The sequence below is a fragment of the Megascapheus bottae genome, chromosome 10 (assembly GCF_031878675.1).
Source record: "Megascapheus bottae isolate mThoBot1 chromosome 10, mThoBot2.hap1, whole genome shotgun sequence".
Taxonomy (NCBI): Eukaryota; Metazoa; Chordata; class Mammalia; order Rodentia; family Geomyidae; genus Megascapheus; species Megascapheus bottae.
In genome coordinates, this window is record NC_143518.1 from 2329537 (window position 1) to 2357466 (window position 27930).

The 27930-nt window shown below is 44.6% G+C and overlaps 1 protein-coding gene across 1 annotated transcript in view; it reads left to right on the forward strand.

Moving 5' to 3' along the window:
• Positions 1 to 1879: 1879 nt before the first annotated feature.
• Positions 1880 to 27930, forward strand: part of Snx24 (sorting nexin 24) — a 129579-nt gene continuing 103528 nt past the window's right edge. Inside the window, exon 1 of the mRNA XM_090339685.1 lies at positions 1880 to 1957. Within this exon, the coding sequence (XP_090195811.1) occupies positions 1898 to 1957 (60 nt within the window). The 5' untranslated portion in view covers positions 1880 to 1897. The remainder of the gene's footprint in view (positions 1958 to 27930) is intronic.

The window sequence follows — 27930 nt, forward strand, 5'->3', positions numbered from 1 at the left end:
TTTCAAGGACTCTCCATCCTGATTTCCACAATGGCTGCACTAATTTACATCCTACCAGCAGTGTATGAGGATCCACCTACACACTCCATCCTGGCAGGAATAATGAAAGTGTTAAAGGCAGCTGCTCTAAAACCTGTCGGGCACAGCATATAAACCACACTATTGTGTGGCATCATATTTGCCAGCCGTTGGTGCAAGCTGGACTCTGAGTGCACTGCATAGCACCGCACAAAGCTGCTCCTTTCAACAGACTTAGCCAACTCCATTTTCTTCTGTGCAAGTAAAGTATTTCAGCCATCTTCGTCCTCGTTCATCTTTGCGGTCCCCATACCACTACTGTCCCAGATTCTGCGTCAAGGCACAGAGCTGTGAGTAGCCTCGGGTTGTGCACACTGCAGGGCTGGTGTACGGTGGAGTTTCAGGGTCCAATGGGAATTGACTGTGTTATCAGTGCCTCAGGATGTGGGGGTGTCATGGAGGAATTAGGATGCCATCAGCAAAGGATCTTCAGCAGAGAGATGTGCTCCAGACAAGAATCCACGTGAGCAGGGGTATCTGGAAAGAAAAAGTGGGCATCTGGGTTTGCCCCAGACCAGGTTTTATCCCTAGCGATTTCCCTGCCCCCCCCCACCTGTCCAGTTCCCCTGTTGATCTGCTCCAGGTACCTGTTTAGTTTTACAGGAGACCACTTAAGGGATGGGAAATAGGGCTTAAGTTAATGAAGATTTTCCTCTGAAAGAAAGGTTAACTGATTTCTCCTTTCAATTCAGGTGAGTTCCATGTTCCATGTTCACGATAGAAAAAAAAAATATGTCTTGCCCGGCGCTGTGGCTCCTGTCTGTAATCGTAGCTACTCAGGAGGCTGAGATCTGAGGATCGCAGTTCAAAGCCAGCCCCGGCACTAAAGTCCATGAGTCTCTTATCTCCAATTAACACCGGAAAAGTGGCTCCAGGGTTAGGGCGGTAGCCGTGCGCTGAAGAGCTCAGGGACAGCGCCCAGGCCCTGAGTTCAAGTCCCATGACCCACAAAAAAAAAATTGTTATGAGAGAAAAGACCTGTAAACTGGAAGCCATGTTATTCCTCTATTCCTTGACTGGGACCTCCAGGAAACTAGACGTTCACCAAGTGAAAGGCCGTAGTACCCTGCAGGACCAACCTGGACAGCAGTCGCCTGGCTGGAGCCCCCAGAGCTACAGGCTTGAGAGGCGCCTCCAGGTTTCTCATCTGCTCTCTGTGGAGGAGCAGCTTGGCGTGCGGAATGGTGGAATGGTGAACTAGGACACTCCGTGTATTTGGGGGACCTCGGGTTTGAGGGTGCCTGGCTCGGTCACCAGATTTGTGGTTGGTTCCTTCTTTTTTCCTCTGCTGACTAGATTGCTTCAGCAGCCTTCTAGGCCCGGGCTGGGTGACCCAGTGGAGAGTCTCGGACGGAGCAGGGCGCAGACCCTGGAATCCAGGGGCCACCGCCAGCCGCAGGCAACGTTAGCCGGCCTACTGCGGGTAATGCAGGCCCGGAAGCCGAAGATCCCACCCATCCAAGACCGATGTCACAGCCCCTCGCCTCCCACCCTTTCAATCGGTTCGAGCCGGCGCCCCGAGGACCCCGGGGTCAGGCGGCGCAGGGTGCGGCCCGGCCCCGCGCACGCCCCCTCCCCGCACCCCGGCCCCGCAGGCCCCGCCTCCCGCGGGCCCAGCTGCTCCCCGCCGCCCACTAGGCCCGGACCCCGCTGCCCGCGCCCGGCGTCCCGAGCCCCACGGCCCGCGGCCCGCAGCCTCCCGCCGCGCGGCTCGCAGCCACGCGGGCGCCGGGGACGGGAGGCGGGGCGGCCCGGTGGAGGCGGAGCGGCGGCCCGGTGCGCCGCCCCCGCTCGTCCTGCTCGGGCCGGCGGCGCGGCCATGGAGGTCTTCATCCCGTCCTTTCGCTACGAGGACAGCGACCTGGAGCGGGGATACACGGTAGGCGCGCGCTGCGGCCGGCCCGGGCTCCGCGATCGCGGCGCGCGGCCTCGGGCTCCGGGGGCCCAGGAGCAGCCCGGCAGCCGCCGCCCCGGCGCGGACGCCCCCCTCCTCCCCTCCGGCCTCGCCTCTCCTCCCTCCTCCGACCCAGAAGGGTGCGCCCCAGTGCGGTTGTCTAGGCGACGCGCCCCTCCCTGGCGCCGCGACCGTGGGCGCCCCATCCCCGTTCCGGTTCCCCGTGTCCCTCCCCCCTCGCCCCTGCGGCGGGGTCGGCCGATCGCCGGTTCGCGGGGCCCCGCGCGGCGCCCGCCGGAGCCGGGCTGGCTGCGAGCGTTTCTGCCCCTCGGCACGTTTCGCCTGCGCTCGGGCTGCGCAGCCTTGGTGGAGGGAGAGCTGGCTACTTTCCCCAGGGCGCCTCTCACAGCCCTGGGGTGTGTGCTGGTTTTAGATGGATTCCAGAGTTCCTTCCTTTCCTTCTGCTGTCAGTGGTGCAGTCGCCCGGAAGGGTCAAAGCGCGTCCTTTCCGAGCACCTGCCTCCATCTAGGACTGTGGCAGTGGAGAGACCGGCAGGCAGCACGGCTTCCTCCCTGTGGCCATGGCACAGGCCCTTTCATCGCCAGGTTTCCCCAGTGACCGTCCATGGGTCCCGGAACTTCAGCCCCGCTGGTGGGGCAGAGCTTGGGAAAGTTCATCACCAGCTGTCCTAGAGCAGGTACAACCAAGCCACTTCACTTCACCTGCCACTAAACTTTCTGGTCACCTGATACCTCTCGTCTGACTGCAGTGGCCAGGACCTGCTGCAACGTGCCAGACACAGTAGATGTGGCAGAGCGGCGATGAAGTTACTGTTGCTGTTCGTAGTTGAACAGGAATAGGCATGCTGTTTCATGATGTTCACTTTAGGATCAGCTGGAATCTGCTGGAGGTGTTTAGGCTTGGACAGAGCACATAAGAGGACTGCCACTGTAAATGCAGTTAACTTGCTCACTTCCGTTATTATTAATATGATGAATGACTGCATTACATTAAGACTAATTGTTTTTATTTTATTATTTATTTTTGTGCTAGTACTAGGTTTGGAGCTCCGGCCTGCAATACCGTCTTTTACCTTTTCAACATGCTACCCATTTGAGCCCACAGCATCACTTTGGGCTGGCTCATTGGATATGAAAGTTTCAGGGACTGTTCTGCTGGGGCTGGCTTTGAACTGCGATCCTCAGATCTCAGCCTTATGAGTAGCTAGGATTTCAGGCATGTGCCACCAACACCCAGCACATATTGGAGTTCACAGGGCAAAAAGGAAATCACACTGGAATATTTAGAACTTAAAGCAGTGATTAGGGGAAAAAAAAAACCCAAACATACTAGAGTGTGTATGGGTTTTCATATTAAGTAGATTGCTTGTTTTAAATGTCTCCAAACAAGAAACAAGCACTTGAAGGTCCAGGAGTGTGGACAGGGTGGGGAGATGACTACAGTGTCCAGAGCTGAGCTCTGGGTACAGTGGTACCTTTATTTATAGAACTCCTGCTGTGGCTGTTAGATTTGATCCCATATTCTCTGCCTTCTTTAGAAAGAAACACAAATGGAGATGTTGATCAGCTTGCCTAGTTGTGGTCAGCCCCTCAGAAAGCAAACACATCCTCATCTTCAGAAAAAGGATGACGTAGGCTCCACTAACTGCAGAAATCAGTTCGTTGTGTCTGTGTTGGGGTCAGGTGTTGTCCTTTCAACTTTTCCCACTTGAGGCTGCTGCCACCCTGTCACTTCAGCTACAGCTTTACTTCTGACTTTTTGGTGGTTCATTGGAGAAAAGAGTTTCTTAGGCTTTTCTGTGTGAGGTTGGTTTTGAACCGTGATCCTCAGATTGCACACTCTTAAGTAGCTAGAATTCTCTACTGGGATGAGCCACCAGGGCCTGGCTTACGCATTTTTTTTTTAAATTAGAAGATCTATGTCTCCCACCCAAACTTTCTATATGTTCTTGTATTAGTGGCTATTTTTGTGCAAAAGGATTATTGACAGAATCTTGCTCTGTAGTCCAGGCTGGTTTCCAACTCATAATCCTCTTGCTTCAGCCTCTCAAGTGCTGAAACTAATGGCAGCATCCTGAGTACAATCCCTAGTCCCCTACCTCCAGCCCCAACTAATAAGAAAACCACATCAAATTCTAGCAAACTCAGAGACAGGAATTTTAAGAAGAGATGAATGAATAGCTCTCTTCCTTAGGAATAGTTTCCAGTCCTCAGAAAAAGTAGAGATAAGGATAGATTTGCTTTGAAAACATTTTTGTTTGTTTTGGTATTTGTTTGTTGTATTTTAATGCTGGTACTGGGACTTGAACCCAGCGTCTTGATCTCCAGTTTAGATTTTGTACTCATGGCTGAGGCAAACTGGTTTGCCAAACTGGTTTAGGACAAGCTGGTCTGTTGTGGATAAACTTGCTTATATAATGCAAATTTGCATGCCCTGTACAAGTTTTCTTTTTAAAAATCTGCTATTCACAGATCGGGAGCCACAATGTTTAGACTGTGATTTATTTTCTCCTTCCTGAGTTTGTAAAGCAGCTGAGAGACACTTTAGTCCCTTCAAGCAACAGGATTGTATAATGATGCAGCCATGATTCATTCAACAAATATTAACCAAGAGAATGCCTGCCGTGTGTCTATTTTACAGGCTAGAAATGGAGCAGGGGATAAAATTTCAGCAAAAAAAAAAAAAAACCCAAAGCAAACAAACAACAACAACAAAAAACCCTCCCAAAATGCAGGGAGCATAGTTTAGTGGTAGAGTGCTTACCTAGCAGGCATGAAGCCCTGGGTTCAATTTCTTGCTACCACATACACAGAACAAGCCAGAAGTGGTGCTGTGGCTCAAGTGGTAGAGCTCTAGCCTTGAGAAGCTCAAGGACAGGGTCTAGGCCCTGAGTTCAAAGTCCCAGGACTGGCAACAACAACAAACAACCCCCCCAAAAAAATTGAATTGAAATATGCAATATCATTGTGCATGTGAGGAGCTGGGCCTACAGGTTGAAGGGGTCTTCTCTGACCTCAGTGGCTTGAGTTGATGCCAGGAACCTAGGGGTGGGTGGTCTCTGTAAAACTTCTCAACTTATCAGGAAGGAAAATCTACAAGGATAGTGATTAAAGAATCCTAGGTCAAGCTGTCACCAAAGAGCTCTTTGAATGCAAGAAATAAATCAACTTAGAGATTCTATATAGAGATGATAGTTTCTTTGCTTAGAAGCAGGTATTAACAGTTTATATACTTCAGTGTCAAAAATGCCTGTTAATCTTCGTGATTGCTTGTTTTTTGTTTTAAATTAAAAAGAATATTATATCAAACTAACACATTTACAGATAGAAGGCTTTAAGGTACAGGTCAGGTATTGATAGCTCATGCCTGGGCCTTCTAGAGGCTGAGATGTAAGGGTTATCCTTTAAAGCCAGTTCTGGAAGGAAAGTCTGTGAGACTCTTATCTCTAATTAGCCACCAAGAAAAAAAAAAAGGACTAAAGTGGAGGGTGGCTTAGTTGGTAGAGTACTGGCCTTGAGCTGAAAAAGCTACATCAGAGACTGGGCAAGTCCTAAATTGAAGCTGAAGTACTGGCTCCAGGGGGGCAAAAAAAAAGCAAGCTTAGAGCTCAGGGATGGCTTTTCTTCCTGCTGGTAGGCCTCTGTCCTAGAGAAAAGTGGCAAGTGATATTCTGAGACTTCTCTGTATGTAATTCAGGCTGTCATGAGAGTAGTTGGTCATTTCCTGCCTCTGCCTTACTGGAGCTGGGATTCCAGACACATGGCATTGCATTCTGAAGGATTTTTGTTTGTTTGTTTGTTTAAAATGTCCTAATCTTTCTCTGCATGTCTCAAGGGATGGATGGATTTCAGTTCTGACCTGGACAAAATCTCCTTCAGGTGTAGTAGCTGAGAATCTTTGGGGAAATAAGATACCATTGTTTGTCTGGCATGTCTGCTAACCAATGAAGAAAGACATTTGCTAATTTTTAATTCCTCTGTCTAGTTAAAATAATACATCTTTGTAATCTTTTTTTAAATAATATTTTTTATAGTAATTAATAGAAGGGTTACAGTTATATTCGCCAGATAGAAGGTGCATGACTTCATACACATTGATATCCCTTCTCATGTTTTTGTCCCCATTTCCCTTCCTCCATTCCCTCCCCTCATCTTGTTTTCCTTTCCCTTTCTAATTTCAAATAAACAAATAATCATATATACAATATACCAGATAATAAGGTAAGATATTGTAGCAATATGAGGATAACCAAGTGACAACAAAAGAGACGAGAAATAACATAGTACATTAAGAACAGCAATCACACATTATATAGCTCTTGTTTCCATATCCTGGAGATTCTTTCATTTAGCCTCATCCTATATGGCCTTATGTATCTAGGTTTTGAACTATTGTAACCTCTGCTAGGATAGTACAAGGTTTTATACATACCTTTTTTTTTTTGCCACTACTAAGATTTCTGTAAAGAAAATAAACTTAGAGGGCTTCTCAAGTTTTTGTACATACATGCTGATTGTATTTCAAATAATGCTCCACAGTTAGGCTTAAGTACAAAGGAATTTGTGTGGATATGTTTTATGTATGTATAATGTCTGTATGTATTTATTTGCATGTCACTACTGGAGTTTGAACCTAGGGCCTCTTGACACTTGTCTTTTGCAATCAAGAATCAAGGCTCTATCACTTGAGTCATACCTCACTATTGGCTTTGTGTTTGTGAGTCCCTAAGATTTCTCTGCCCAGGCTGGTTTTGAATCTTCCCTGCCCCCCAGGCTTGAAGTCAAGTCCTGGACACTGTCCTTGGGCTTCTTTTGCTCAAGGCTAGCACTCTCCCATTTGAGCCACAGTGTCACTTGTGACTTTCTTTGGTTTGTTTGTTTGTTTTTGTTTTTGTTAATGTGTACTAAGGAATCAAACCCAGAGCTTCATGCGTGCTAGGCAAGCACTCTACCATTAAGACACATTCCCAGCCCTGCTTCTGAATCTTGACCCTCAGATCCTAGCATCCAGAGTAGTAAGTTTCTGGGAGTGAGCCTGGTTGGAATTTACCTATAAAGAAAGGAACTTTGCTGTTTAAACAGTTAAATATTTACCTTGCCCTGAGCTGAGGTGGGGAATGTAGAAGTGTGCTGTCACACTCCCTGGGAATTGTCTGTCTCCAAGCATAGTCCTAGGGAGCCTAGGTGGAAAGAGGAGCCAGAGATTAGCATCAACCCAGCCTGCCCCCTTGTCTGTGTCCTACCTGGTCTGCTCTGCTCTGGGGAGTGGCTGGGGGTGGGGGCAGGAGACAGGAATGCTGACTTTGTGATCTGATCTGTGAATTTTAAAAAGAGGAAATGCAAAGCAAAAACCTCATCTCCGGGAAAAGGCATTTTATACTTTATACACACACATACGCATGCACATACAAATATATAAAAACTGTTTTCTTTTTGTAAGTGGAAATTACTATATGGCCTTAAATGGCTCCAATCTCACTTCTGAGTGCCAGGATTACAGGAATATACCACACACTCAGGTGAAAAAAGTTTTGTGTGTGTGTGTGTGTGTGTGTGTGTGTGTGTGTGTGTGTGTGTGTGTGTACTTGATTTCAGGGCCTCTTGCTTAACTTTTTCACTCAGCCATTTGAGCCACACCTCAGCTTCTGGCTGATTAAGTGAAGAATCTGAAAGACTTCTGTCAAGGTTGGATTCAAATCACCATCCTCAGTTTTCAGCCTTCTGAGAGGCTAGGATTTACAGGTGTGAACCTTTAGTCAGCCTGCAGTTAATAGTGACTTCTGGCCAGAGCTAGTGACTTATACCTGCTATCCTAGCTACTCAGCTGACTGAGATCTGAGGATCCTGGTTCCAAGCCAGCCAAGGTAGGGAAATCTGTGAGACGCTTGTCTCCCTGTTAACTACTAAAAAGCCAAGCCTTGAACACAAAAACTCAGAGACAGAAGTTCCAAGTCTGGTACAAATACAGGCAAAAAGTAGCTTCTCTATCCTTCCTTCCTTCCTTCCTTCCTTCCTTCCTTCCTTCCTTCCTTCCTTCCTTCCTTCCTCCCTTCCTCCCTTCCTTCCTTCCTTCCTTCCTTCAGAGAATGTAGGAGAGAATGCTCTAACAAAATGAGATAAATGTCAGTGTTACCTCCCAGGAAGTTGTACCCTCCTGTCTCCATTCTCAGAGGTTGACTTGGGTATCTGATTCCTTGAGAGGGCATGGAATACTGCCTCCCCAGTACTTTGCCTGGCTCAGGTCTGGTGAATAACATTTGAGCCCTGGGCTATTCTGATAGAGCTGCGGGGGATCTCGTGGTGAAGCCACTGAGATTGCAAATAAAGTGACTCAGAGCAGCAGCTTGCCTGGACAAGTGGACTTCAGACTCTTGGTTATTGGAGTGTTTTTAAGGAAGGAAGTAATGTGATTAGCTTTGCATTTAGAAAGTTGACTATCTCAGTGAGTTACATCTACTAGGTCAAAAATACCATAAACAGGGTAGTTTATAAATAACAGAAATGCTTTGTTTTATGGATTGGAGGCTAGGAAGGCCAAAGTCAAGGTGGTGGCTAGATTCAGTGTCTGCTGGAGACCCATGACCTAGTTCTTGGATTTGCTGTGTCCTACACTAGAGGGGCAGAGAGTGGCCGGGGCATGTTCTGTTAGGTTATGGATTCCTGTTTTGTGTGCATGTGAGTCCTGAGGCTTAGGGCCTCACTACTTTCCCTGAGCTTTTTTTGCTGGAGGCTAGCATTCCACAGTAATTGGAGATAAGCTTGAGGACTTTTCCTGCTGAGGCTTTGAACCCTGAGGCTCAGATCTTCAAGTCTGGAGTAGGTAGGATTACAGATTTGAGCCACCAGCACCTGGCCAGATTCCTTGGCGGTCATTTCCCAACAGCTCACCTTCAAATACCATTACTTTGGAGTTGAGATTTCAACAATTTGACCTCAGCAGTGTCCCGTGGCCTTATTGTAGAGAGACAGTTTGCCATAAGCAGGATGGAGGGGTGAGGAGCCTAAACCAAGGCTTTGGCTTTGAACATGGAGAGGACAGTGTCTAGTAACCTCTGTTAGCTCCCAAGGATGTAGTAATGAAACTGAAAGACAAGCGGGCATTTCCTTCTTGTGCCTGCTGGGGTTTGGTGATGGTGCAGCTGTATACTCTTGAGGTGTACAGTAGACAGAAGTCTGAGCTAGCCATTGAGCACAGGAGGCCATTCAGCATGAGATTAATGATGTCTAGGGCTGTGGGTATGTTTCTCTGCTGATTTAAGAATTAAAAGGTGGGAAGGGGTTTAAAATTGAATACACTCATTTGAAAATAGACAGTTCAAGCCGGGATGCGGTGGCTCACACCTGTAATCCTAGCTACTCAGGAGGCTGAGATCTGAGGATCAAGGTTCAAAGCCAGCCTGGCCATAAAAGACTCTTGACTCTCTTATCTCCAATTAACCTCTAGAAAATGGGAAGTGGGGCTGTGGCTCCAGGGGTAGGGTGGTAGCCTTGAGCTGAAGAGCTCAGGGATAGCGCCCAGGCCCAGAGTTCAAGTCCCATGACCCATAAAAAAGAAAAAAAAGAAAAGAAAAATAGACAGTCCATAAATGGGTGCTGTAGAGAAGGGTGGTTATTGGGGGTACTGGGGCTTCTGCTTTTTGCCTGAGCTCTGTATTGACTGTTTGGTGCCTTGTGCAGATTCAGCGCTTGCTCTTTCCACTGGTTAAGGGGATTATGGGATAAAAGTGTCACGAAGGGCCACATATTATTAGCTATCTACTCTATCCACCATTTTATTTGTCTATCTATCTATCTATCTATCTATCTATCTATCTATCTATCTATTTATCTATCTATCTATCTATCTATCTATTTATTTGTGGGTTACGGGGCTTGACCTCTGCCTGGGCACTGTTCCTGAGCTCTTCAACTCAAGGCTATGGCCCTACCCCTGGGCCTGGGCATTGTCCTTGAGCCAAGCCCCACTTCCAATTTTCTAGAGATTAATTGGAGATAAGAGCCTCAGGTCCTTTTGTGCCCGGGTTGGGCTTTGAAGCTTGATCCTCAGATCTCAGCCTCCTGAGTAGCTAGGATTACAAGTGTGAGCCACCATGCCAGACTTGTATCTATCATTTTTCATTCCTGTCTACTTAACACTTTCCTTTTCTTTCTGGGCAGGAAAAACATGTAGTGGAGAGAAAAGAAGGAAAGCTGAAGGAAAAGCTTTAGAACTATGTGTGTGTATGTTCGGGGAGTGTGTGTGTGGGGGTGTTACTTGAGGTTAAAACTCACATCTTGAGCACTGGCCCTTAGCTTTTCTTTCTTAAGGCTAGTACTGTACCACCTGAGCCACAGCTCCATTTCTGGCTTTTTGGTGGTTATTTGGAGATAAAAGTTTTGTGAACTTTCCTGCCCAGGCTGGCTGATCTTCAGATTCGATTTTCAGGTCTCAAGCCTCCTGAGTAGCTAGGATTATAAGCATGAACCGCTGATACCCAGCAAGTGTTGTAACATGAGGGAAAAAATAAATGGGCCATAGGTACTAGGCTAGACAACTTTTTTTTCTTTTTGTCAGTCATGGGGCTTTAACTCTTGGCCTGGACTAGCACTCTACCACCTTGAGCCACAGTTCTACTTCCAGTTTTCTGGTGGTTAGTTGGGGATCAGAGGCTCACAGACTTTCATGTCCAGGCTGGTTTTGAACCCTAATCCTCAAATGTTAGCCTCCTGAATAGCTAGGATTACAGGCACTTGCCTGTCTAGTGCCCAGCTAGACAACCATTTATTATTATTATTATTATTATTATTATTATTATTATTATTTTGTCAGTCCCGGGCTTGAGCTCAGGGCCTGAGCACTGTCCTTAGATTTTTCTCAAGGCTAGAGCTCGACCACTTGAGCCTCAGCACCACTTCTGGCTTTTTTCTATGTATGTGGTACCGAGGAATCGAACTCGGGTCTTTGTGCACTCTAGGCAAGCACTCTACTACTAGGCCAAACACCCGGCCCTAGACAACAATTTTTAATTTTACATTCATTCCTAGTAGCCAGGCGCCAATCACCATACTCAACAGAAAAAGCTGACATGGTGGCATATGCCAGGCATTCCTGGTATGTGGATATACAGGTGTTGAAGTCTAGGCCAGCCTGAGGAGAAAAGAGAGGTTCTATCTCAAAAAAAAAAAAAAAAAAAAAAAAAACCTGAGCAAACAATAGCTGCAGCTGTGAGTAAAGTGGTAGTGTGTCTGCTTAGCAAGCCATGACAGGCCCTGAGTTCAAACCTCAGTATTGCAAGAAAACAGAACCTAAGAGAAGATAAATCACAGCCAAGATCTTGAGAAGTTTTATCTTTCACATATGGATTTTGGGCCAGGAGTTTGGCCTTGCAGTGGAGTGCTTGCCTAGCATGCATAAAGACCTAGATTCGATTCCTCGGTACCACATACATAGAAAAGGCAGGAAGTGGTGCTGTGGCTCAGGTGGTAGAGCTCTAGCCTTGAAAAGGCCCAAGGAAAGTGCTAAGGCCCTGAGTTCAGGGCGCAGGACTGGCAAAAAACAAAACAAAACAAAACAAAAAAAACAAAGCAAAAAAACACAAATGCATCTGACCTTTCACTAATGTTCTCTGGGAACCCCATTGTGGGGGGGTGGGGAGGGGAATGGGGCAGCAAGAAAATTCTTCCCTGAGTTGCTTGGTGTTCACGCCACCTGACACAATGCTACGACTCTGGTAATGACTGAAGATATATTCAGCATCTCCCTGGATTTTGCTTTTCCTCTTTCTCCTCTTACATGTTGTGCTGTTTTCAGTGGGAATAGACCTTGGAGATTTCAGCATTTGGGGTGTTAATCTCTGGGGACTGTGCTTTTGACACCAAGTGTTTAGGTGTTTTGGGATTTCAGCATTTGGGGCTGATTTTGGCATGGAGAATGTGTCTCTGAGGATTTTGATTGGCATGGATGGGTAACACCAGCACATTTCCCTTGGGTCTGGCACTGTCAGGTTTTTAGTTGATAGACATTGCACAAGCCTCCTCCATACGGAAGTGGCTTTGCACTTGTGTGATTACAAGTATGGCACATGCTGGAGTTGATATTGTTTTCAAGATTTTATAGATTGAACAGTATACTTCAGCATTTTACAATTCTCATTTCATCTAAGAGCTCCCATTTAAAAAAAATGTTGAAGTATTTCAAAGCAAATCTGAGTCATGATTTACTTATAAATATTTTTGCTAACTAGGGACTGAACCCAAGGCTTCACATCTGTGAAGCCAGTGCTCTGTTACTGAATTATAACCCTCATCCTGTATTTAAATTTTATTTTGAGACAGGGTATCATTAAGTTGCCCACACTGGTGTTGAACTCATAATCTTTCTGCCCTGCCCTCTTTTTTTTCCCCCCCACTTCTGGGGTTTGAACTCAGGGTCTGAGCATTGTCACTGAGCTTTTTCAAGGCTAGTACTCTACCCTTGAGCCATACCACTGGCCTTTTCTGATTATGTGGTTCCAAGGAATCGAACCCAGGGCTTCATGCATACTAGACAAGCACTCTACTATTAGGTCATATTCCCAGCCCCTGCCCTGCCCTCTTGAGTAGCTGGGATTATAGGCATAAACCACCATGTCAAACTAATTCATTCATTCATTCACCCATTTATGACATAGAGCCTCATTATACAGCTGAGGTTGGCCTGAAACTTGGGATCTTTCTATCTCTGCCTCTCAAATGCAAGGAATACAGGTGCACACAACCATTCCTGGCAGAAATTTTTAAATAAGACCAAAATGTAAATATTATTGTAAAATTCAGCGTATCTTAATATCAACTAATTCCTTGTTTAACAAAATATAGGTTAAACAGTAGTTTGCATTTCATTACTATTAGCACTGCATATATATATGTATATAATATGTATATATATGTATATAATATGTATATATATGTATATATATGTATATATATGTATATAATATGTATATATATGTATATAATATGTGTTGTTGTTTTGTCAGTTGTGAGGCTTGAATTCAGGGCCTGGGTGCTGTCTCTGAGCTCTTTTGCTCAAGGCTACCACCCCACCACTATCATTTTTTTCTGTGATTAATTGGAGATAGTAGTCTCATGGCATTTCCTGCCAGGGCTGGTTCTGAACCGCAATCCTCAGATATTGAGTAGCTAGGATTATAGGTATGAGTCACCAGTGTGTAGCCAGCAGCATATAATTTTGACAATGAGCTGACAGGCTGAGAGGTGGGTCCTGGACCATAGGAAAAGAGCATCACTTGTTTTCAACACTGGAGTAACTTCTACGCGGTGGAAAAAAATAGTGACAAAACAACAGACTTTTGTTGTTGTCACCACAACATTCAGAGGAAGAGAGGACATTCTCAAACAGAAAGGAGGACTATGATTCCTTCTTATTCTGTTCTCAACTGTTTTCCTCTAGCAGTCCTAGTGCCAACAGAATTCTGTATGCTGATTGGCTGAAGCTCAGGCTTACCTGAGTCAATCATCACCGCAAAGAGGTTAGGGAGATTCTGAAGCTGGGATGGGGTCATTCCACACCTGCCACCCAGCCTACAGGCATTCAGTGGGAGAAGGGCACCGACACCGCAGTGCCCACAACAATGCCCTTCAGTCCGCCACTGTGTGTGTGTGTGATGAAAGAGGCCTTTGTGTAATGTGGCCAGAACTGGCACAGAGCCTCATTCATGATAAGCTCTTAGTAGAAGCACACATTAAATATTTGTTGACTGATTTCATCAGACATGTGAGACATGTTTCTTGCCCCCAAAGACTAAAACAATATATAGAGAGAAAGACATTCTTGAACATTAGCAAACTTATAATGACTGCTACATTTATTTCAGAACCAGATAAGGGCCGTGTATGTAGCTCAGTGGTAAAGGAGTCCTGGTTTTGATGGCCAGCACAGCAAAAATAAAAAATAGAGTGCTGGTGGCTCACACCTGTAACTAACTACTCAGTAGGCTAAGATCAGAGGATCATGGTTTGAAGCCAATCTGGGTAAGAAAGTCCATGAGATCCTTTTCTCCAATAAAACAAAAAAGCCAAAGTGGAACTGTGGCTCAACTGGTAGAACGCTAGCATTAAGTTAAAAGGATCAGGGACAGCACTCAGGCTCTGAGTTCAAGCCCTGGGACAACACTCACAGAACATTTGTTATTAGATGCAAGAGGGATAAAATCTTATAATAGGGTATTTAGAAATTGGTAGTTGCAAGTTTGCTTTCAATGAGCTTGAAATCTTTTCTTGTTTGGTTCTATGTATGTATTGAGGAGACCATTCCCCAGGGTGTGTGTGTGTGTGTGTGTGTGTGTGTGTGTGTGTGTGTGTGTGTGTGTGTGTGTATACATGTGTGTGTGTACTTTGTTGTTTGCTAGGACTGCATTGTTAGCCATTGGTAGGTTTTGGTTTTTATTTTGGTGCCTATATTGAGGTTTGAATTCAAGGCCTAAGCATTGCCCTTTAGCTTTTTTTTTCCCCCTTAGGACTAGACTTTGTTACTTGAATCACACCTTGAATTTCTGGCTTTTTCTTGCTCATTGGAGATAAGAGTCTCACACTTTTCTATCCTTGCCTGCTTCAAACCAAGATCATCAGATCACAGCCACCTGAACACTTAGGATTATAGGTCAGAGCCACCAAAGCCTGGCTGTTCTCCTTTGACTGCAGTCAACAACTTTGCACAAGTCCTTTTACAATTTTCCTGTAAATTGTACCTGTAGTGTAGATTCCAAGTGGTATGTTACTGATCAAGCATAATATGTATATCGATGATGATGATGATGATGATGATGATGATGATGATGATGATGATATTACACCTGTCCTGGGCTTGAACTCAGGACTTGTATACTGTCCCAGAGCTTCTTTTACTCAAGGCTAGCATTCTACCATAGCACCACTTCTGGCTTTTTCTGTTAATGAGATGCTGAGGAATTGAATGCAGGGCATCGTGCATGCTAGGCAAGCACTCTACCACTAAGCCACATTCCCAGTCCTCTGTATGTGTGATTTTGCCAGCTAGGGTCAAATTCTTGGCAGAGGGGTTGTGCTAGCTTCCATTTCCTGGCAGTTCAAGAGAGTACATGCTTCCGTGTGAGCTTGCCAACTGAATGTGTGTCCTGCTCTTGGGTTCTTGCCAGTCTGATAGGTGAATGGTCACATGGTTTTTACTGTTTGTAAGGATTTCAATTAGGGAGCCTTTTTTTTTTTTTTGTAGTGGTTCTGGGGTTTGATCTCAGTGCTTAGGCACTGACTTTGAGCTTTTTTTGTTCAAGGTTTGCAGCTTTGTCACTTGAGTCACAGCTCTGGCTTTTTGCTGGTTAATAAAATAAGAGTTTCACCCAAGCCTATGTAGGCTTCAAACATTGTTCCTCACATCCTGAGAAGGTAGGATTACAGGCATGAGCCACTTTTTCCAGGCACTAAGATGGTTTTAAATATTATTTTAAATTCTTCACTATTTCAATTAACCTTCCACCCATCTAATTAGAGTTACTGAGGTTTTATTAAAGCAACATGCAGTGAGTCACAGAGGATCAAAATATCCCATTAAAAGAAAGCAGTCACTTGTTCACCTAGTGAAAATAATTTCAGCTTCATTCATTACCTGTGGAAGGTAAGCAAGGAAATTGGGAATAAAATTTCCTGTAAAAGAATGTACTGTGAGGGCCAGGATTTTAGCCTAGTGGTAGAGTGCTTGCCTAGCTTGCACGAAGACCTGGGTTTGATTCCTCGGTACCACATACATAGAAAAAAGCCAGAAGTGGTGCTGTGGCTCAAGTGGTAGAGCTCTAGCCTTGGGAAAGCCAAGGACAGTGCTCAGGCCCTGAGTTCAAGGCTTAGAACTGGCAAGAGAGAGAGAAAGAGAGAGAACGAACTTTGAGTGTAGACCAATAAATGGTAGGTTTTTTTTTTTATATCATGAACCTAGAAAATGTGTAAATTAGACTAGTGAGAAGAATGCTTTTTTAAATGCCTATGCCAGGCCTTGAACTCAGGACTTTATGTTCTCCATTAGCTTTCTTGCTCACAGTGGATACTCTATCACTTGAGCCTCCTTTTATCTGATTATATTAAAGATGAGTTTCAAGACTTCTTCATCACCAGCCAGCTTAGAACCATGATCGTCAGATCTCAGCCTGAGAGTGGCTAGGGTTACAGGAATGAGTCAATGGTGCCTCGCTGGGAAGAATGCACCCCAAAGCAAGAATCCTACTCAGAAGAGTTCGATCTCTGAATCTAGCTTTTATTGAGATAAATCCTAAATCAGGCTACGGGCTTGGAGTAGTCTAGTTGATTATGAAAATCTGAACCATTGAAATAAATTCTTTGTCGCAATGATCTGGAAGAGTGATGCTTGTATATGTTCCCAGTTCTGATAAGCAAATGATTTAGGAAAACTCTGAGGGAATTTTAACTGTTTCTCATTTATTATTACTAGTACTAATATTATTATATTACCAGTAATATGAGAAGGAGCAAATGACCTTTCATAAAGCCAAGGTGACTTCTTGGACTCCAGAGTGTTTGCTGGGGACACTCATGAAAACTGCACTCTTCTAGTTACTTTTTAGATTACTTTCCTTCTTGTGGGCTTGGATGGTATTTAGAGAATGTGCAAGTCCTCTTATTGCTGTTTATTTGAAAGGTCATTGGGTCTTGGGGGCTCAGCCTTCTTGTCATTCTAGCTGCTCAGGAGACTTGAGAGCTGAGGGTCAGGGTTTGAAGCCACCACCTCAGGAAGAAATGTCATCCCCAGTTAAGGAGCCAAAAGCTGCAAAGCTGAAAATGGAAGTATGTGGTTCAAGTGGTAGAGCACCAGCCTTGAGTAGATAAAGCCAAGGGACAGAACCCAGGTACTGATTTCACATTCCAGTATCTGTCTCTCTGTCTCTCTCTCCTCTGTCTGTCTCTGTCTCTGTCTCTCTCTCTCTCTCTCTCTCTCACACACACACACACACACACACACACACACACACACACACACACACGCACATACACACATACAAGGTTCCATGAGAGACCAACTTTCCTCTGTGGTTATGTCCTGGTATTGAGCAAGTAATGGGGTACAGGTAGAGATGAGAGGAAGCCTGCCTGTTTATGAAAGGACTCATTTGAGGTTGAAGGCCAGGCCTGGGGAAGGGTAGAGGGACAAGAGTGAGCCTGGAGTTGGAAGTGTGAGGGTGAATGGTTGCAGTCCAAGAGGGCATGGCAGAGGGAAACAAACCTTCTTTATTTAATAAGCAAAAAGGAATATGACTGACAAAAACTTATTGTGGCTGAAACTCTAGGAGGTCAATTTGGTCTTTATTTATTTGTTTGTTTATTTATTTATGTGACACTACTAGGGCTTGAACTCAGAGCCTGGGCACTGTCCCTTAGCTCTATCACGTGAGCTGCAACTCCACTTTGGGCTTTTTTCTTTTTCTTTTTGTCTCTTGGACTTTTCTTCCTGGCCTGGGGGTCTCAGCTCTAAGCCTCCTGAGTACTTAGTATGTGGCCCTTGACGCCACATATGTTAAGTGAGATATGTATGCAGTGAAAACCTTGTCATGTTTTGGTGTCTGTCCCAAAGGAACAAGGATATACATATGAAGTTGTTTCTGTAGCCCTGTGTACAGTGTCAGGAGAAAGTAGAAACCAGCCCTTCTGCTTTTGAACAACTGTTTATTGATGCCTTTGGCAGGCACGTATATAATTAAGGCGAAAGAGAAACAAAAGAAGGGAAGTGAACCAGCTGAGGGAATCAACCTAGAAGCCCTCTGGACATGGCGGCTCAAGCCTAGCTTCCTGGGAGGCAGAGTTCAAGGCCTCTGGAGGAAAAGGAATAACACTTGCCGGCCGCCTTGGCAAGCCTGGCATGTTTGTCTGCTCTCCATCCATATGGGAAGTGGTGACTGGGCAGAGCGACACATACCTGTCAAGCCCCAATGACTCTGGGAAGCTTAAGTGGGAAGATCTCAGCCAGTGCATAAAGAGAGATGGTACCTTAAAAATAATCAACCTAAAATGGGGATGGAGGTGTGGCTCAAGTAGTAGAGCACCTGCCTGGCTGCCGGAATTTAATCCCTCATGGGAAGTACAGTGGTGGGGGTGGGGTTGGGTGGGGACTGACCAAAATAAACAAAAGTGGAAGAAAATAGTTCTTGAGGGGGGACCTGGAGTAGCCTTACTCTTCTCCCCCATACTTAGTCTATTATGATGTAACTTTGGGGTATCTTAGGTTACATGATGAGGGGCTAGGGAGGGAAAACAGGGTCTTTGCTAAGCTAGTCAAGTTGGCATAAAGCTAATTACACCCTTTTGTTTGTTTATATGTGCCCGTACTGGGGCTTGAACACAGGGCTTGGGTACTATGCTTGAGCCATGGCTCCATTCCCAGATTTTTAGTGGTTAATTGGAGATGAGATTCTCTTGGACTTTTCTTCTTAGGTTAGCCTCAAACCAGGATCCTCAGATCCCATCCTCCTGAGTAGTTAGGATTGCAGGCAGACTGCTGGCACCCAGCTCATCACACCACTTTTGAATTTGGAATATATACTTTATTCATAAACATTGTAGTATTTTCCTCTTATTTGCTTCAGTTCAGACTTATGTGTAGCATGAGAAAGATTTTCCTATTTTGTTAGCTGATACTTTATATTTAAACTATGTCCTGTCTCTCTTTTGTTACACTCTTGTATTTCAGTGGTTTGCTCTGCTTTGCCTTGCTTTGGAGACAGGAACTTGCTACCTAGCCTGGGCTGCCCTCAGACTTTCATTCATCCTGTTTTAGTCTTCTGAGTGATGAGGTTACGTGCTTAGCTTTGCATCCCAAGATTTTGCTTTTTGCTTTTTGTCTGCAGAGGGGATTGAACTTAGGGCAAGCAATCACGCCATTTGAGCTGCATATCTATCCTTTTTTGCTGTCATGACCTTTTGGACAAGGTTTTTGCCTTAGCTGGTCTGGATTGTGATCCTCCTACTTTCTCCATAGCTGGGATGATAGGTAGAGTGCCACTAGACTGCTTTATTGAGATGGGATCTTGCTAACTTTCTGCCTGGGACTTGAACTTCAAACTTTGATCTCTGTTTCTAGAGCAGCTGGTAGGATTCCATATATGAACCAATGCTTACTTACCTCCCTGTTTGTAAGATGTATTAATGGTGCAGGGAAGAAAAGTTTATATACTTCCTTGTTTATTATTTGTGAACAATTAGAGCTTATTGTCAGTAGAAATTGATGACAGAAGCTTCCAAACTATTGAGCCTGTGTTAATAAATGCAACAGTTGTTCATAATTTGGTGGTAAATGACCTTTAAATGCAACCACTTATGGAAGCTGTCCTTGGGGAACAATTTAACTTCCAAATGACACTCTGAGTAGTTGTTATCATTTAAATGTGCTTCCTTTTGTCAATAATAGAATAACAAATACTGGTTAGATTTCTGATGTTGATTCGGATACTAGGAAACTTGCTGAATACATTAGTGTACATTTGATTTATATTGACCAATTTTTTTTTTTAACATTGCTATGTTACAGGTCAAGGTGATATGCATTTAGATGCATGGTAGAGCCGAGGTCAGGCTTGACTGACATGAATGCTTACACTGTTTTTAATTAACTTTTCAATATCATGCGTACATTCTTTTTCAAGTACCAGTTATTAGGAAAAAGATTGAAATTAATTGAAAGCATTACTAGAGGCTTTATTTTAAAAGTCATTTGCCAGAGCTGATGGCTTATGTCGAAAAGTTTAGCTACATAGGAGGCTGGGATCTGAGGATTGCAGTTCAAAGCCAGCCCAGGCAGGAAAGTCTGTGAGACTCTTATCTCCTGTTACAAGCAAAAAGATGGAAGTGGAGCTATGGTTCAAATGGTAGAGTACCATCTTTGAGTTAAAAAGCTAAGGGAGCCAGGCATGGTGGCTCACGCCTGTGATCCCAGCTACTCAGGAGGCTGAGATCTGAGGATCTCGGTTCAAAGCCACCCTGGGCAATAAAGAACAGGAGTCTCTTATCTCCAGTTAATCACTAGAAAATGGGAAGTGGGTCTTGGCTCAAAGGGTAGGGCAGTAGCCTTGAGCTGTAGAGCTCAGGGACAGTGTTCAAGTCCTATGACCCACCAAAACAACAACAACAACAACAAAATCCAACAAAGTTAAGGGACTCTGCCCAGGTCCTGAGTTTTGGTACACACATGTGCATGTGCATGTACACACACAAAGTCTCTAGTCATATTTTATAAATATTATTGGCTATGGTGTGCTTTATTTTATCCAGTAGTTTGTATAGAACCAGATCTGCTTTTTTCGCTAGATTGAGTTCACTGTGGCTTTTCTGTTGATTTTTTTTTTTTTAATCAGTTGTGGGGCTTGGACTCTAGGCCTGGGCGCTGTCCCTGAGCTCTTCAGCTCAAGGCTACCACTCTACCCCTTAAGCCACAGCTCACCACTTCCAGTTTTCCAGTGGTTAATTGGAGATAAGAGTCTCACGGTCTTTAGTGCCTGGGCTGGCTTTGAACTCAGATCCTTAGATCTCAGCCTTGTGATTAGCTAGGATTATAGGCATGAGCCACCGCACCCGGCAGTTGATTGTTTTACAGAAATAATCTGACATAATACTGAAAGAAGCGAAGTGTGGATGTGTCTTACCTTCTACAGGAACTCAGTCATGAAGCAAACACATCATGTAGTGCTGGAGAGCTGTCTTGCTGCTGTGGCCTGGGAATGCAGGTGTGGGGGGGCACACCTTACCATCCACCCACTAGTAGTACAGAGCCATGAGGTCATAGGAAGCTCTGGCCCATGAGAGAGTATCTTCGCCAAATGCATGGTGCTTTGGTATCTAAATATTGCTGGGCAAAAATTATTATTATTGTTGTTATTATGTTTTGGTGGTACTAAGGATTGAACTCAGGGCTTAAATACTGTCCTTTAGTTTTTTTTTTGCTCAAGGGTAGTGCTTAACCACTTGAGCCACCACTCTGCTTCCAGCTTTTTGGTAGTTAATTGTAGGTAGGAGTCTCACAAACTTTCCTGCTTGGGTTGGCCACAAATCATGATCCTCAGATCTCAGCCTCTTGAATAGCCAGGATGAGAGGCCTGAGCCATCACTGGTGCCTGGCAAATCAGTTTGTTTTAACGTAGAATATTTTTCATTCATGGCCCATGGAGGAATGTTTACGTAGTTCAGAAATTTAGAATGGAAATGCACAAGCTTTTGTTCTTTTACTATTAATTTACTTTATTATTGTTATAGTGGTGATATACAGAGGGATTACCATTACATGAGTCAGGTAATGAGTACATTTCCTTTGGTACAGTGTCTTCTGTTCCCTCATTCTCTCCCAGTCCCTCCCTCCCATCTCCAACCATGAGTTTTGTAGTTCACTTTTGTCAGTGTCCAGTGAGCTCCGTTGCTGCACATTTTCCCTTTGAGTTCTATGCCCTTCCTTACTCCCCCAAAGATACACACTGGAAGCTTACACCATACATAAGGTAAAGAAGACTGAACCATGGCTGGGAGTGTGGCCTCATGGTAGAGTGCTTGCCTAGCATGCACGAAGCCTTGGGTTTGATTCTTTGGTACCACATACACAGAAAAAGCCCAAGAACAGTGCTCAGGTCATGAGTTCAGGCCCCAGGACTGGCAAAAAATAATAATAATAAAAAGAAGAGTGAATGATAAAAAACTAAAAACTATAACAAGCAGTGTAGTCTAGTGGTAGAGTGCTCACCTAGCATGCATAAAAGCCCTGGGTTCGATTCCTCAGTACCACATACACAGGAAAAGCTGGAAGTGGTGTTGTGGTTCAAGTGGCAGAATGCTAGCTTTGACCACAAAATTTGTCCAAGGACTGTCCAGGTCCTGAGTTCAAGCCCCAGGACTGGCAAAACAAAACAAAACAAAACAAACCCCAGAAAACAAAAAACAAAAGCAAACAAACAAAAAACACCTAAAAACTAAAAGAAAAAAAAAGAAAGTTTCTTATGTCCATATCTTGAAGTTCATTTCTTCATTTGTTTCTTTGCCATTCTTATCACTTCTTCTGAAAAATCTCTGCTTAGCTTCCTTACCCACTTAGTGATTGGTTTATTAGGCTTGGGAGGGGTTGGTTTCTTGAGCTCCATATATATATATGATATTAGTCCTTTGATATGTTGCTGGTAAAGATTCCCAGTTTGTTGGCCGTTTTTCTGGTTTAGTAACTATGTCTTTAGCTGTGCAGAAACTTTTTATTTTGATGTAGTCCAATTTATCAAACTCTCTCCTATCTGTTGTACCCCTGGGACTCTATGCCTGAATGTTCTAATGTCTCTCCTACTCTTTCTTAAAGTAGTTTCAAAGTTTCGGGTCTGACATTGAGGCTTTTGATCCACTTTGAATTGATATTAGTGCATGGTAATAAACTTAGTTTTCTGCTTATGTCTGCCAAATTTTCCCAACACCAATCATTGGCTTTTATTCTTTTTATTTAATTATGAAGATCTAAACTTTTGACCAAACAGTATGATTTTGACAGTCGAGGCACCTTGAGCTTTGCAACCAAGGCTTCTGTGTGCAATCAGAAGCAGCACAGAGCTTCTCAAACCCCAAACATTAGTGATCATTATCCATTTTAATCCAAACTAGCACAAAAGAAGACAGCTCTGCTCACTGCCTGTGAATAGCAGGAGCGCTGCAGTTCCAGTCTAATGCCAGTCATAATGGCATTATAATACAGCCTGTAGGTTTAGTGTATCCAGAACAGAGTCAACACCATTTTGGCTGTGGTAGCAGAAGTGACAGTGTTGATTGGTAAGGAGGGAGAAGGAAGTGGGGAGAGTGACATGGAAAGTGCTGAGAGAATACCAAGGTCACATGTACACAGGGCTGAATCCCTCAGAGGAAGTAATGATTTGCAGGGATGGTGGGGGAGGGCTCACAGCATTTCTCCCAAGTGGGCATTCCTGTGCAGGCATCTAGGGGAAGCGATGGGCAAATGAAAAGATGGGTGAGGCGGGTGAGGTGACTGACCAGGGAAATGTGTCTGAGTGTCCGCTGCCAAGGGAGAAGGTTAGGAGCTTGAGACCTATTGTCCACACGATGCCCTGCCAGCAGGTCCACAGTGGATGCCACTCCGAGGAAGGCTGGGCTTCTGCGCCATCCTCTCTCATGGAAGCCTGCACACTGCAGGTGGCTGGGCCTTTTCCTACGAGTCTGAATGTTCTGCACTGTGGATTGAGAACTGGCTTTTCTTTGTGGATCTAGGGATTGAACCTATAGGCTCTTTTGTTAAGTTGCCCAATTTCTTTGCTACCTCTCCAGCTCCACACCAGACATTTATTCATTTATTTGTTGTGGGGCTTGAACTCTCACAGTGCCACTTCCAGTTTCCTGGTGGTTCATTGGAAATGAGAGTCTCATAAACTTTCCCGCCAGGCTGGCTTTGAGTAATGATCCTCAGATCTCAGCCTCCTGAGTAGCGAGGATTACAAACTTGAGTCCTGGTACCTGATTGTAACACATCTTAGTAAGGTGTAGTTCAGTGGTTTGGAGAACATAATTTAAAATACCAAATTTTCAAGTTTTGTCCTAGAGATTCTTATGAAATTGGAGACAGGCCTCAGACTTGTTTAACAGTTTACGATTATGCCTGGTGTCAGTGGCTCACGCCTGTAATCCCAGCTAATCAGGAGGCTGAGGTCTGAAGATCGTGGTTCAAAGCCAGTCCCGACAGGAAAGTCTGTGAGACTCTTATCTCTGATTAACCACTACAGAAACAGAAGTGGCACCGTGGCTCAAAGTGGTTGAGGGCTAACCTTGAACAGAAGAGCTCAGGGACAGTGCCCAGGCTCAGACTTCAAATCCCATGACTTACCAGGGGGGAGGAAAAATGTTAAACCTGCACACTACATGACCAATAGCTTGCCCGGTTTTGAAGATTATGCAGTATAGCATGATTCTTCAGCCCAAAGGAGAAACAGCAGCTTTGCTTTCCAGCTCTCTGGGGCTGTTCATATCTGACTTGGAGTGCTGGTAACCAAAGGAACTTAGGAAAAGGTTTTTTGCCTCCAGCCTGTTTGAGGAAGTTCTGAGTGTCATTGTTAAGTATTACAGCCTGACTAACTTGGTTCCACATTCTGCAGTTTGTGGCTAGTGAGACAGACTTGTGAAAGTCAGTGCCCCAAATGCCTGTGTTGACCTCCCCTCCCCTGCCTCAGGTTCTGAGACTTGAACTCAGGGCCTCACAATTTCAATTGGCTTTTTTTCTACTCAAGGATGGTGCTCTACCAGTTGAGTCACAGCCCACTTCTGGCTTTTTGCTGGTTAATTGGAGAAAAGAATCTCACAGATTTTCCTGCCCGGGGAACCTCCAGACCACCTTCTAAAATGGTTGTGCTAATTTACACTTCCACCAGCAGTGCACTGAAGTTCCTTTCCCCCCACATCCCTGCCAACATTTGTTGTTCAACTTCTTGATGGTGGCCAATCTAAGTGGGGTGAGATGGAATCTCAAAGTTGTTTTGTTTTGCATTTTCTTTATGGCCAGGGATGTTGAGCTGTTTTTACTTGCCTTTCTCACGCCTTCTGAAAGATCTTTAAGTTCCTTTGCCCATTTAATGAATGGCTTATTAATTTTGGGGGGTGTTCATTTTTTTTGTGTTTTACATGTCAGGCCTTTATTGGATATATTACTGGTGAAGATTTTCTCCCAGTCTGTTGGTTGTCTTTCTGTTTCTAGTTTAATAATTACACCCTTCTGCTGTATAGAACCTCTCACGGACTTTCCTACGCCTGGTTGGCTTCAAACTGCAATCCTCAGATCTCAGCTTCCTGAGTTTCTAGCACTGTAGGTGTGAGCTACCAGCACCTAGCTGCTTTTAATTTTTTGCATGCTTTCAGTGCAAGCACTGTTTATAGAATGAGAGTGCTGAGGAATGGAGCAGCTGGAAGAGGTGGTGTTTTGGTTCTGTGTTCTTTTGGCTGCTGGCAGGGAAGCATTGATGGTGTGAGAGTCTCTGCCACTTCTGGTTAGTTGTGATGACCCAGAGGAGGCCTGAGCTGCTTTGGGGCAAGTGGTGGGGAGGAAGAGTGCCCCTTTCTGTAGACAGTATCAGTAGCTGTGTTTCTGGGAGCTGCTGAGTGGGACCAGAAACTCTGAAGCCTGAGAAGTTCATGCAGAAAATAATTAGGGCTGCAGAAAATGTTCTGAACAGCAAAGGGAATTGAAACTGTGGATGCCATTAAGCTCACCTTGGTTTCTGGGACATTTCCAAAAGAGGGTCAGTTAGAAAAAGTAACAAGACTTGCGATTTGAAGCCAGGCTGGGGAGAAAAATCTGAGACTTTTTTTTTTTTTTTTGCTGGTCCTAGGTCTTGAACTTTGGGCCTGGGTGCTGTTCCTAAACTCCTTTTGCCCAAGGTTAACATGGTTAACACTCTACCACCTAAGCTATAGCACTACTCCCAGCCTTTTCTGTGATCACTAAGCGTCTCCTTCCCCCTGACCTGGAAGCTGGGGCCAGGTGCCCCTGTGTAAAGGAATTCCATCAGTTCCTTTGTCCTGACCTGCCCTCCCCCTGGTCTGGAGTTGGTCAGCTTGCATCTTCCCTTTCCAGACCAGTTTCATTTCCTCCTTGAAGCCAAAGGTCCCTCAAAAGACTGGCTGTGCTGTGAGAGCTTGACGTGTCTTCCCCTCTCCAACCCTATTAGATACCCTAGGCTAGCCTTGAACCCAGATCCTCCTTCTCTAATCTCCTAAGTGCTGGGCATATTACCACCATGCCTACTTTGTTGTAGTTAATTTATTTGTTTATTTTGGTATTGGGGCTTTAACTCATGGGCCAAGAGTGTTGTCCCTATGCTTTTCAACTCAAGATTAGTGCTCTACCACTTTGAGCCACAGCACCACTTCCAGTTTACTGGTGGTTAATTGGAGATAAGAGTCTTAAGGACTTCCATGCCCAGGCTGGCTTTGAACCACGATCCTCAAATCTCAGCCTCCTGAGTAGCTAGGGTTACAGGTGTGAGCCATCAGTGCTTAGCTAATGAGACCCTTCTCCTCAGTGAACTAGAAGAAAGACAGAAATGGAGCTCAAGTGATAGTGCCAGCCTTGAGCAGAAAATGTCATATGAGAGTTTGAGGTTAAGCCCCAATACAAGCAAAAGAAATAAACAAACAATAGCACCCCCCCCCCTGCAAAAACAAAACAAAAAACAAAGCCACAAGCCACCTGAATGAAGAGTTGGGTGGGTGTGGGAAGTAGAATCTTGGGAAAACTACTGTCCCTATGCCCTTTGTCTGTTAGCTATGTTGCCTTTTGGAAGGGCGGGGGGCATGAAAGGGGCTTGAACTCAGGGTCTGGGAGTTGTTCCTGAGCTTTTTTGCTTAAGGCTAGCACTCTGTCACTTCTGATGCTTAATTGGTGGTAAGGGTCTTACAGACTTTTTCTGCTGGGCTGGCTTTGAACTGTGATTCTCAGATTTCTATCTCCCAAGGGACTGCATTTTTTTTTTTCAGATGAGCTTTGTAAAACCCAGGTGGTTACAGTATAACTTAGAGAGGATGTGAGCAACTGTACTTGCTTGTATGTCTGGCTCAGCTCTTCTAATGGAGCTCAGGGCTGTGTTTTGCCTATAAAAAGTAGAAAATAGGCCTGATAAAAATGTTTGGTCTGCAAGACCTTGTTTTATTTATCATATCAGAAAAGAACAATGTTTTGTTGTGCTGTGGTCAAAATAGAAGTGACCTTGCTTGTTCACAAAAGCTCAAATCCTGGAGATAAGAAGGACAAAATAATAGAGTACAATGGAAAGAGTAGAGTGTAATTATTTGTAGCTTGTCAAGTGAAGCCCTTTCAAGCCCCAAGTGATTCAAATCTGGGAACTCTGCACAATTCTGTAAACTAACCAGTAGCAGCATCAGAGAAATCTCCCCTAGACTGCAGACAGCACTGAAATTGCTTCGGTTTGTCATGTACTGAGCATGCTGGCCGCATACAAGACCATTTGCTTGCAAATCGGACTGGCCTCCGAGCCCAGATGTGCGCTCCTTGGTATCTACCTCCTGGCCCTCGATTTGTCATGTCCTGCTGCTATCAGTGGGTGCTCATTTTAATAGGTTCTGAGGTTCTGTGTGTGGACACACAGACACATCCTGTTTGGATGGAGGACGTGGGAGTGGGTTTTCCCTGCCAAAGACAATAGGCATGTGTGTCGAAAAAAATTAGAGATTTATTTCACTAAAAATGAATCTTAGATTATGCAGTTATATTTTCTCTCTGTTTTAATTTTTAAAAATTATCTTTAGTTGTACAAAGGGCTTTCAAGTCAGCAAATCGGATTGTGAGTACAAATGTCATTTTACCCCTTGCAGCATTCTTCCCCATCTCTCACAACCCTGTTGTGTTTTTGTATTTGTGGGGCTGGGAGTGTGGCCTAGTGGTAGAGTGCTTGCCTAGCATGAACAAAGCTCTGGGTTCTATTCCCTGTACCCCATATACAAAAAAAGCTGGACGTGGTGCTATGGCTCAAGTGATAGAGCGCTAGCCTTGAGAGAGCCCAAGGACAGTTCCCAGACCCTGAGTTCAAGCCTCAGGACTGGCAAAAAAAAATTAATTGCACTTACAAAACCTATTTAACATATTAGTTTCTTTTAAGTTGCTTCTAGAAATGTATTACTGATGCTAGACTCTGCTTTTAGAAGCCACGGCTGTAAGAATGGAGCTCATCTAACATGCTGACTTATTAAGACCCTTTTTGCTGGCCTGTGCTCAGCTATACCAAGCCCTTTAGTCAGAGTGAATCACACACACACACACACACACACACACACACACACACACACACACAAAAGTTTGAGTTTCCATTGGCCCTTGGCTCCAACGAGTAGGCTTTGGAGACAGGGAGAACTGTGTTGAAATTCCATCTTTTTGACTTTGGGCAGTTTGATCA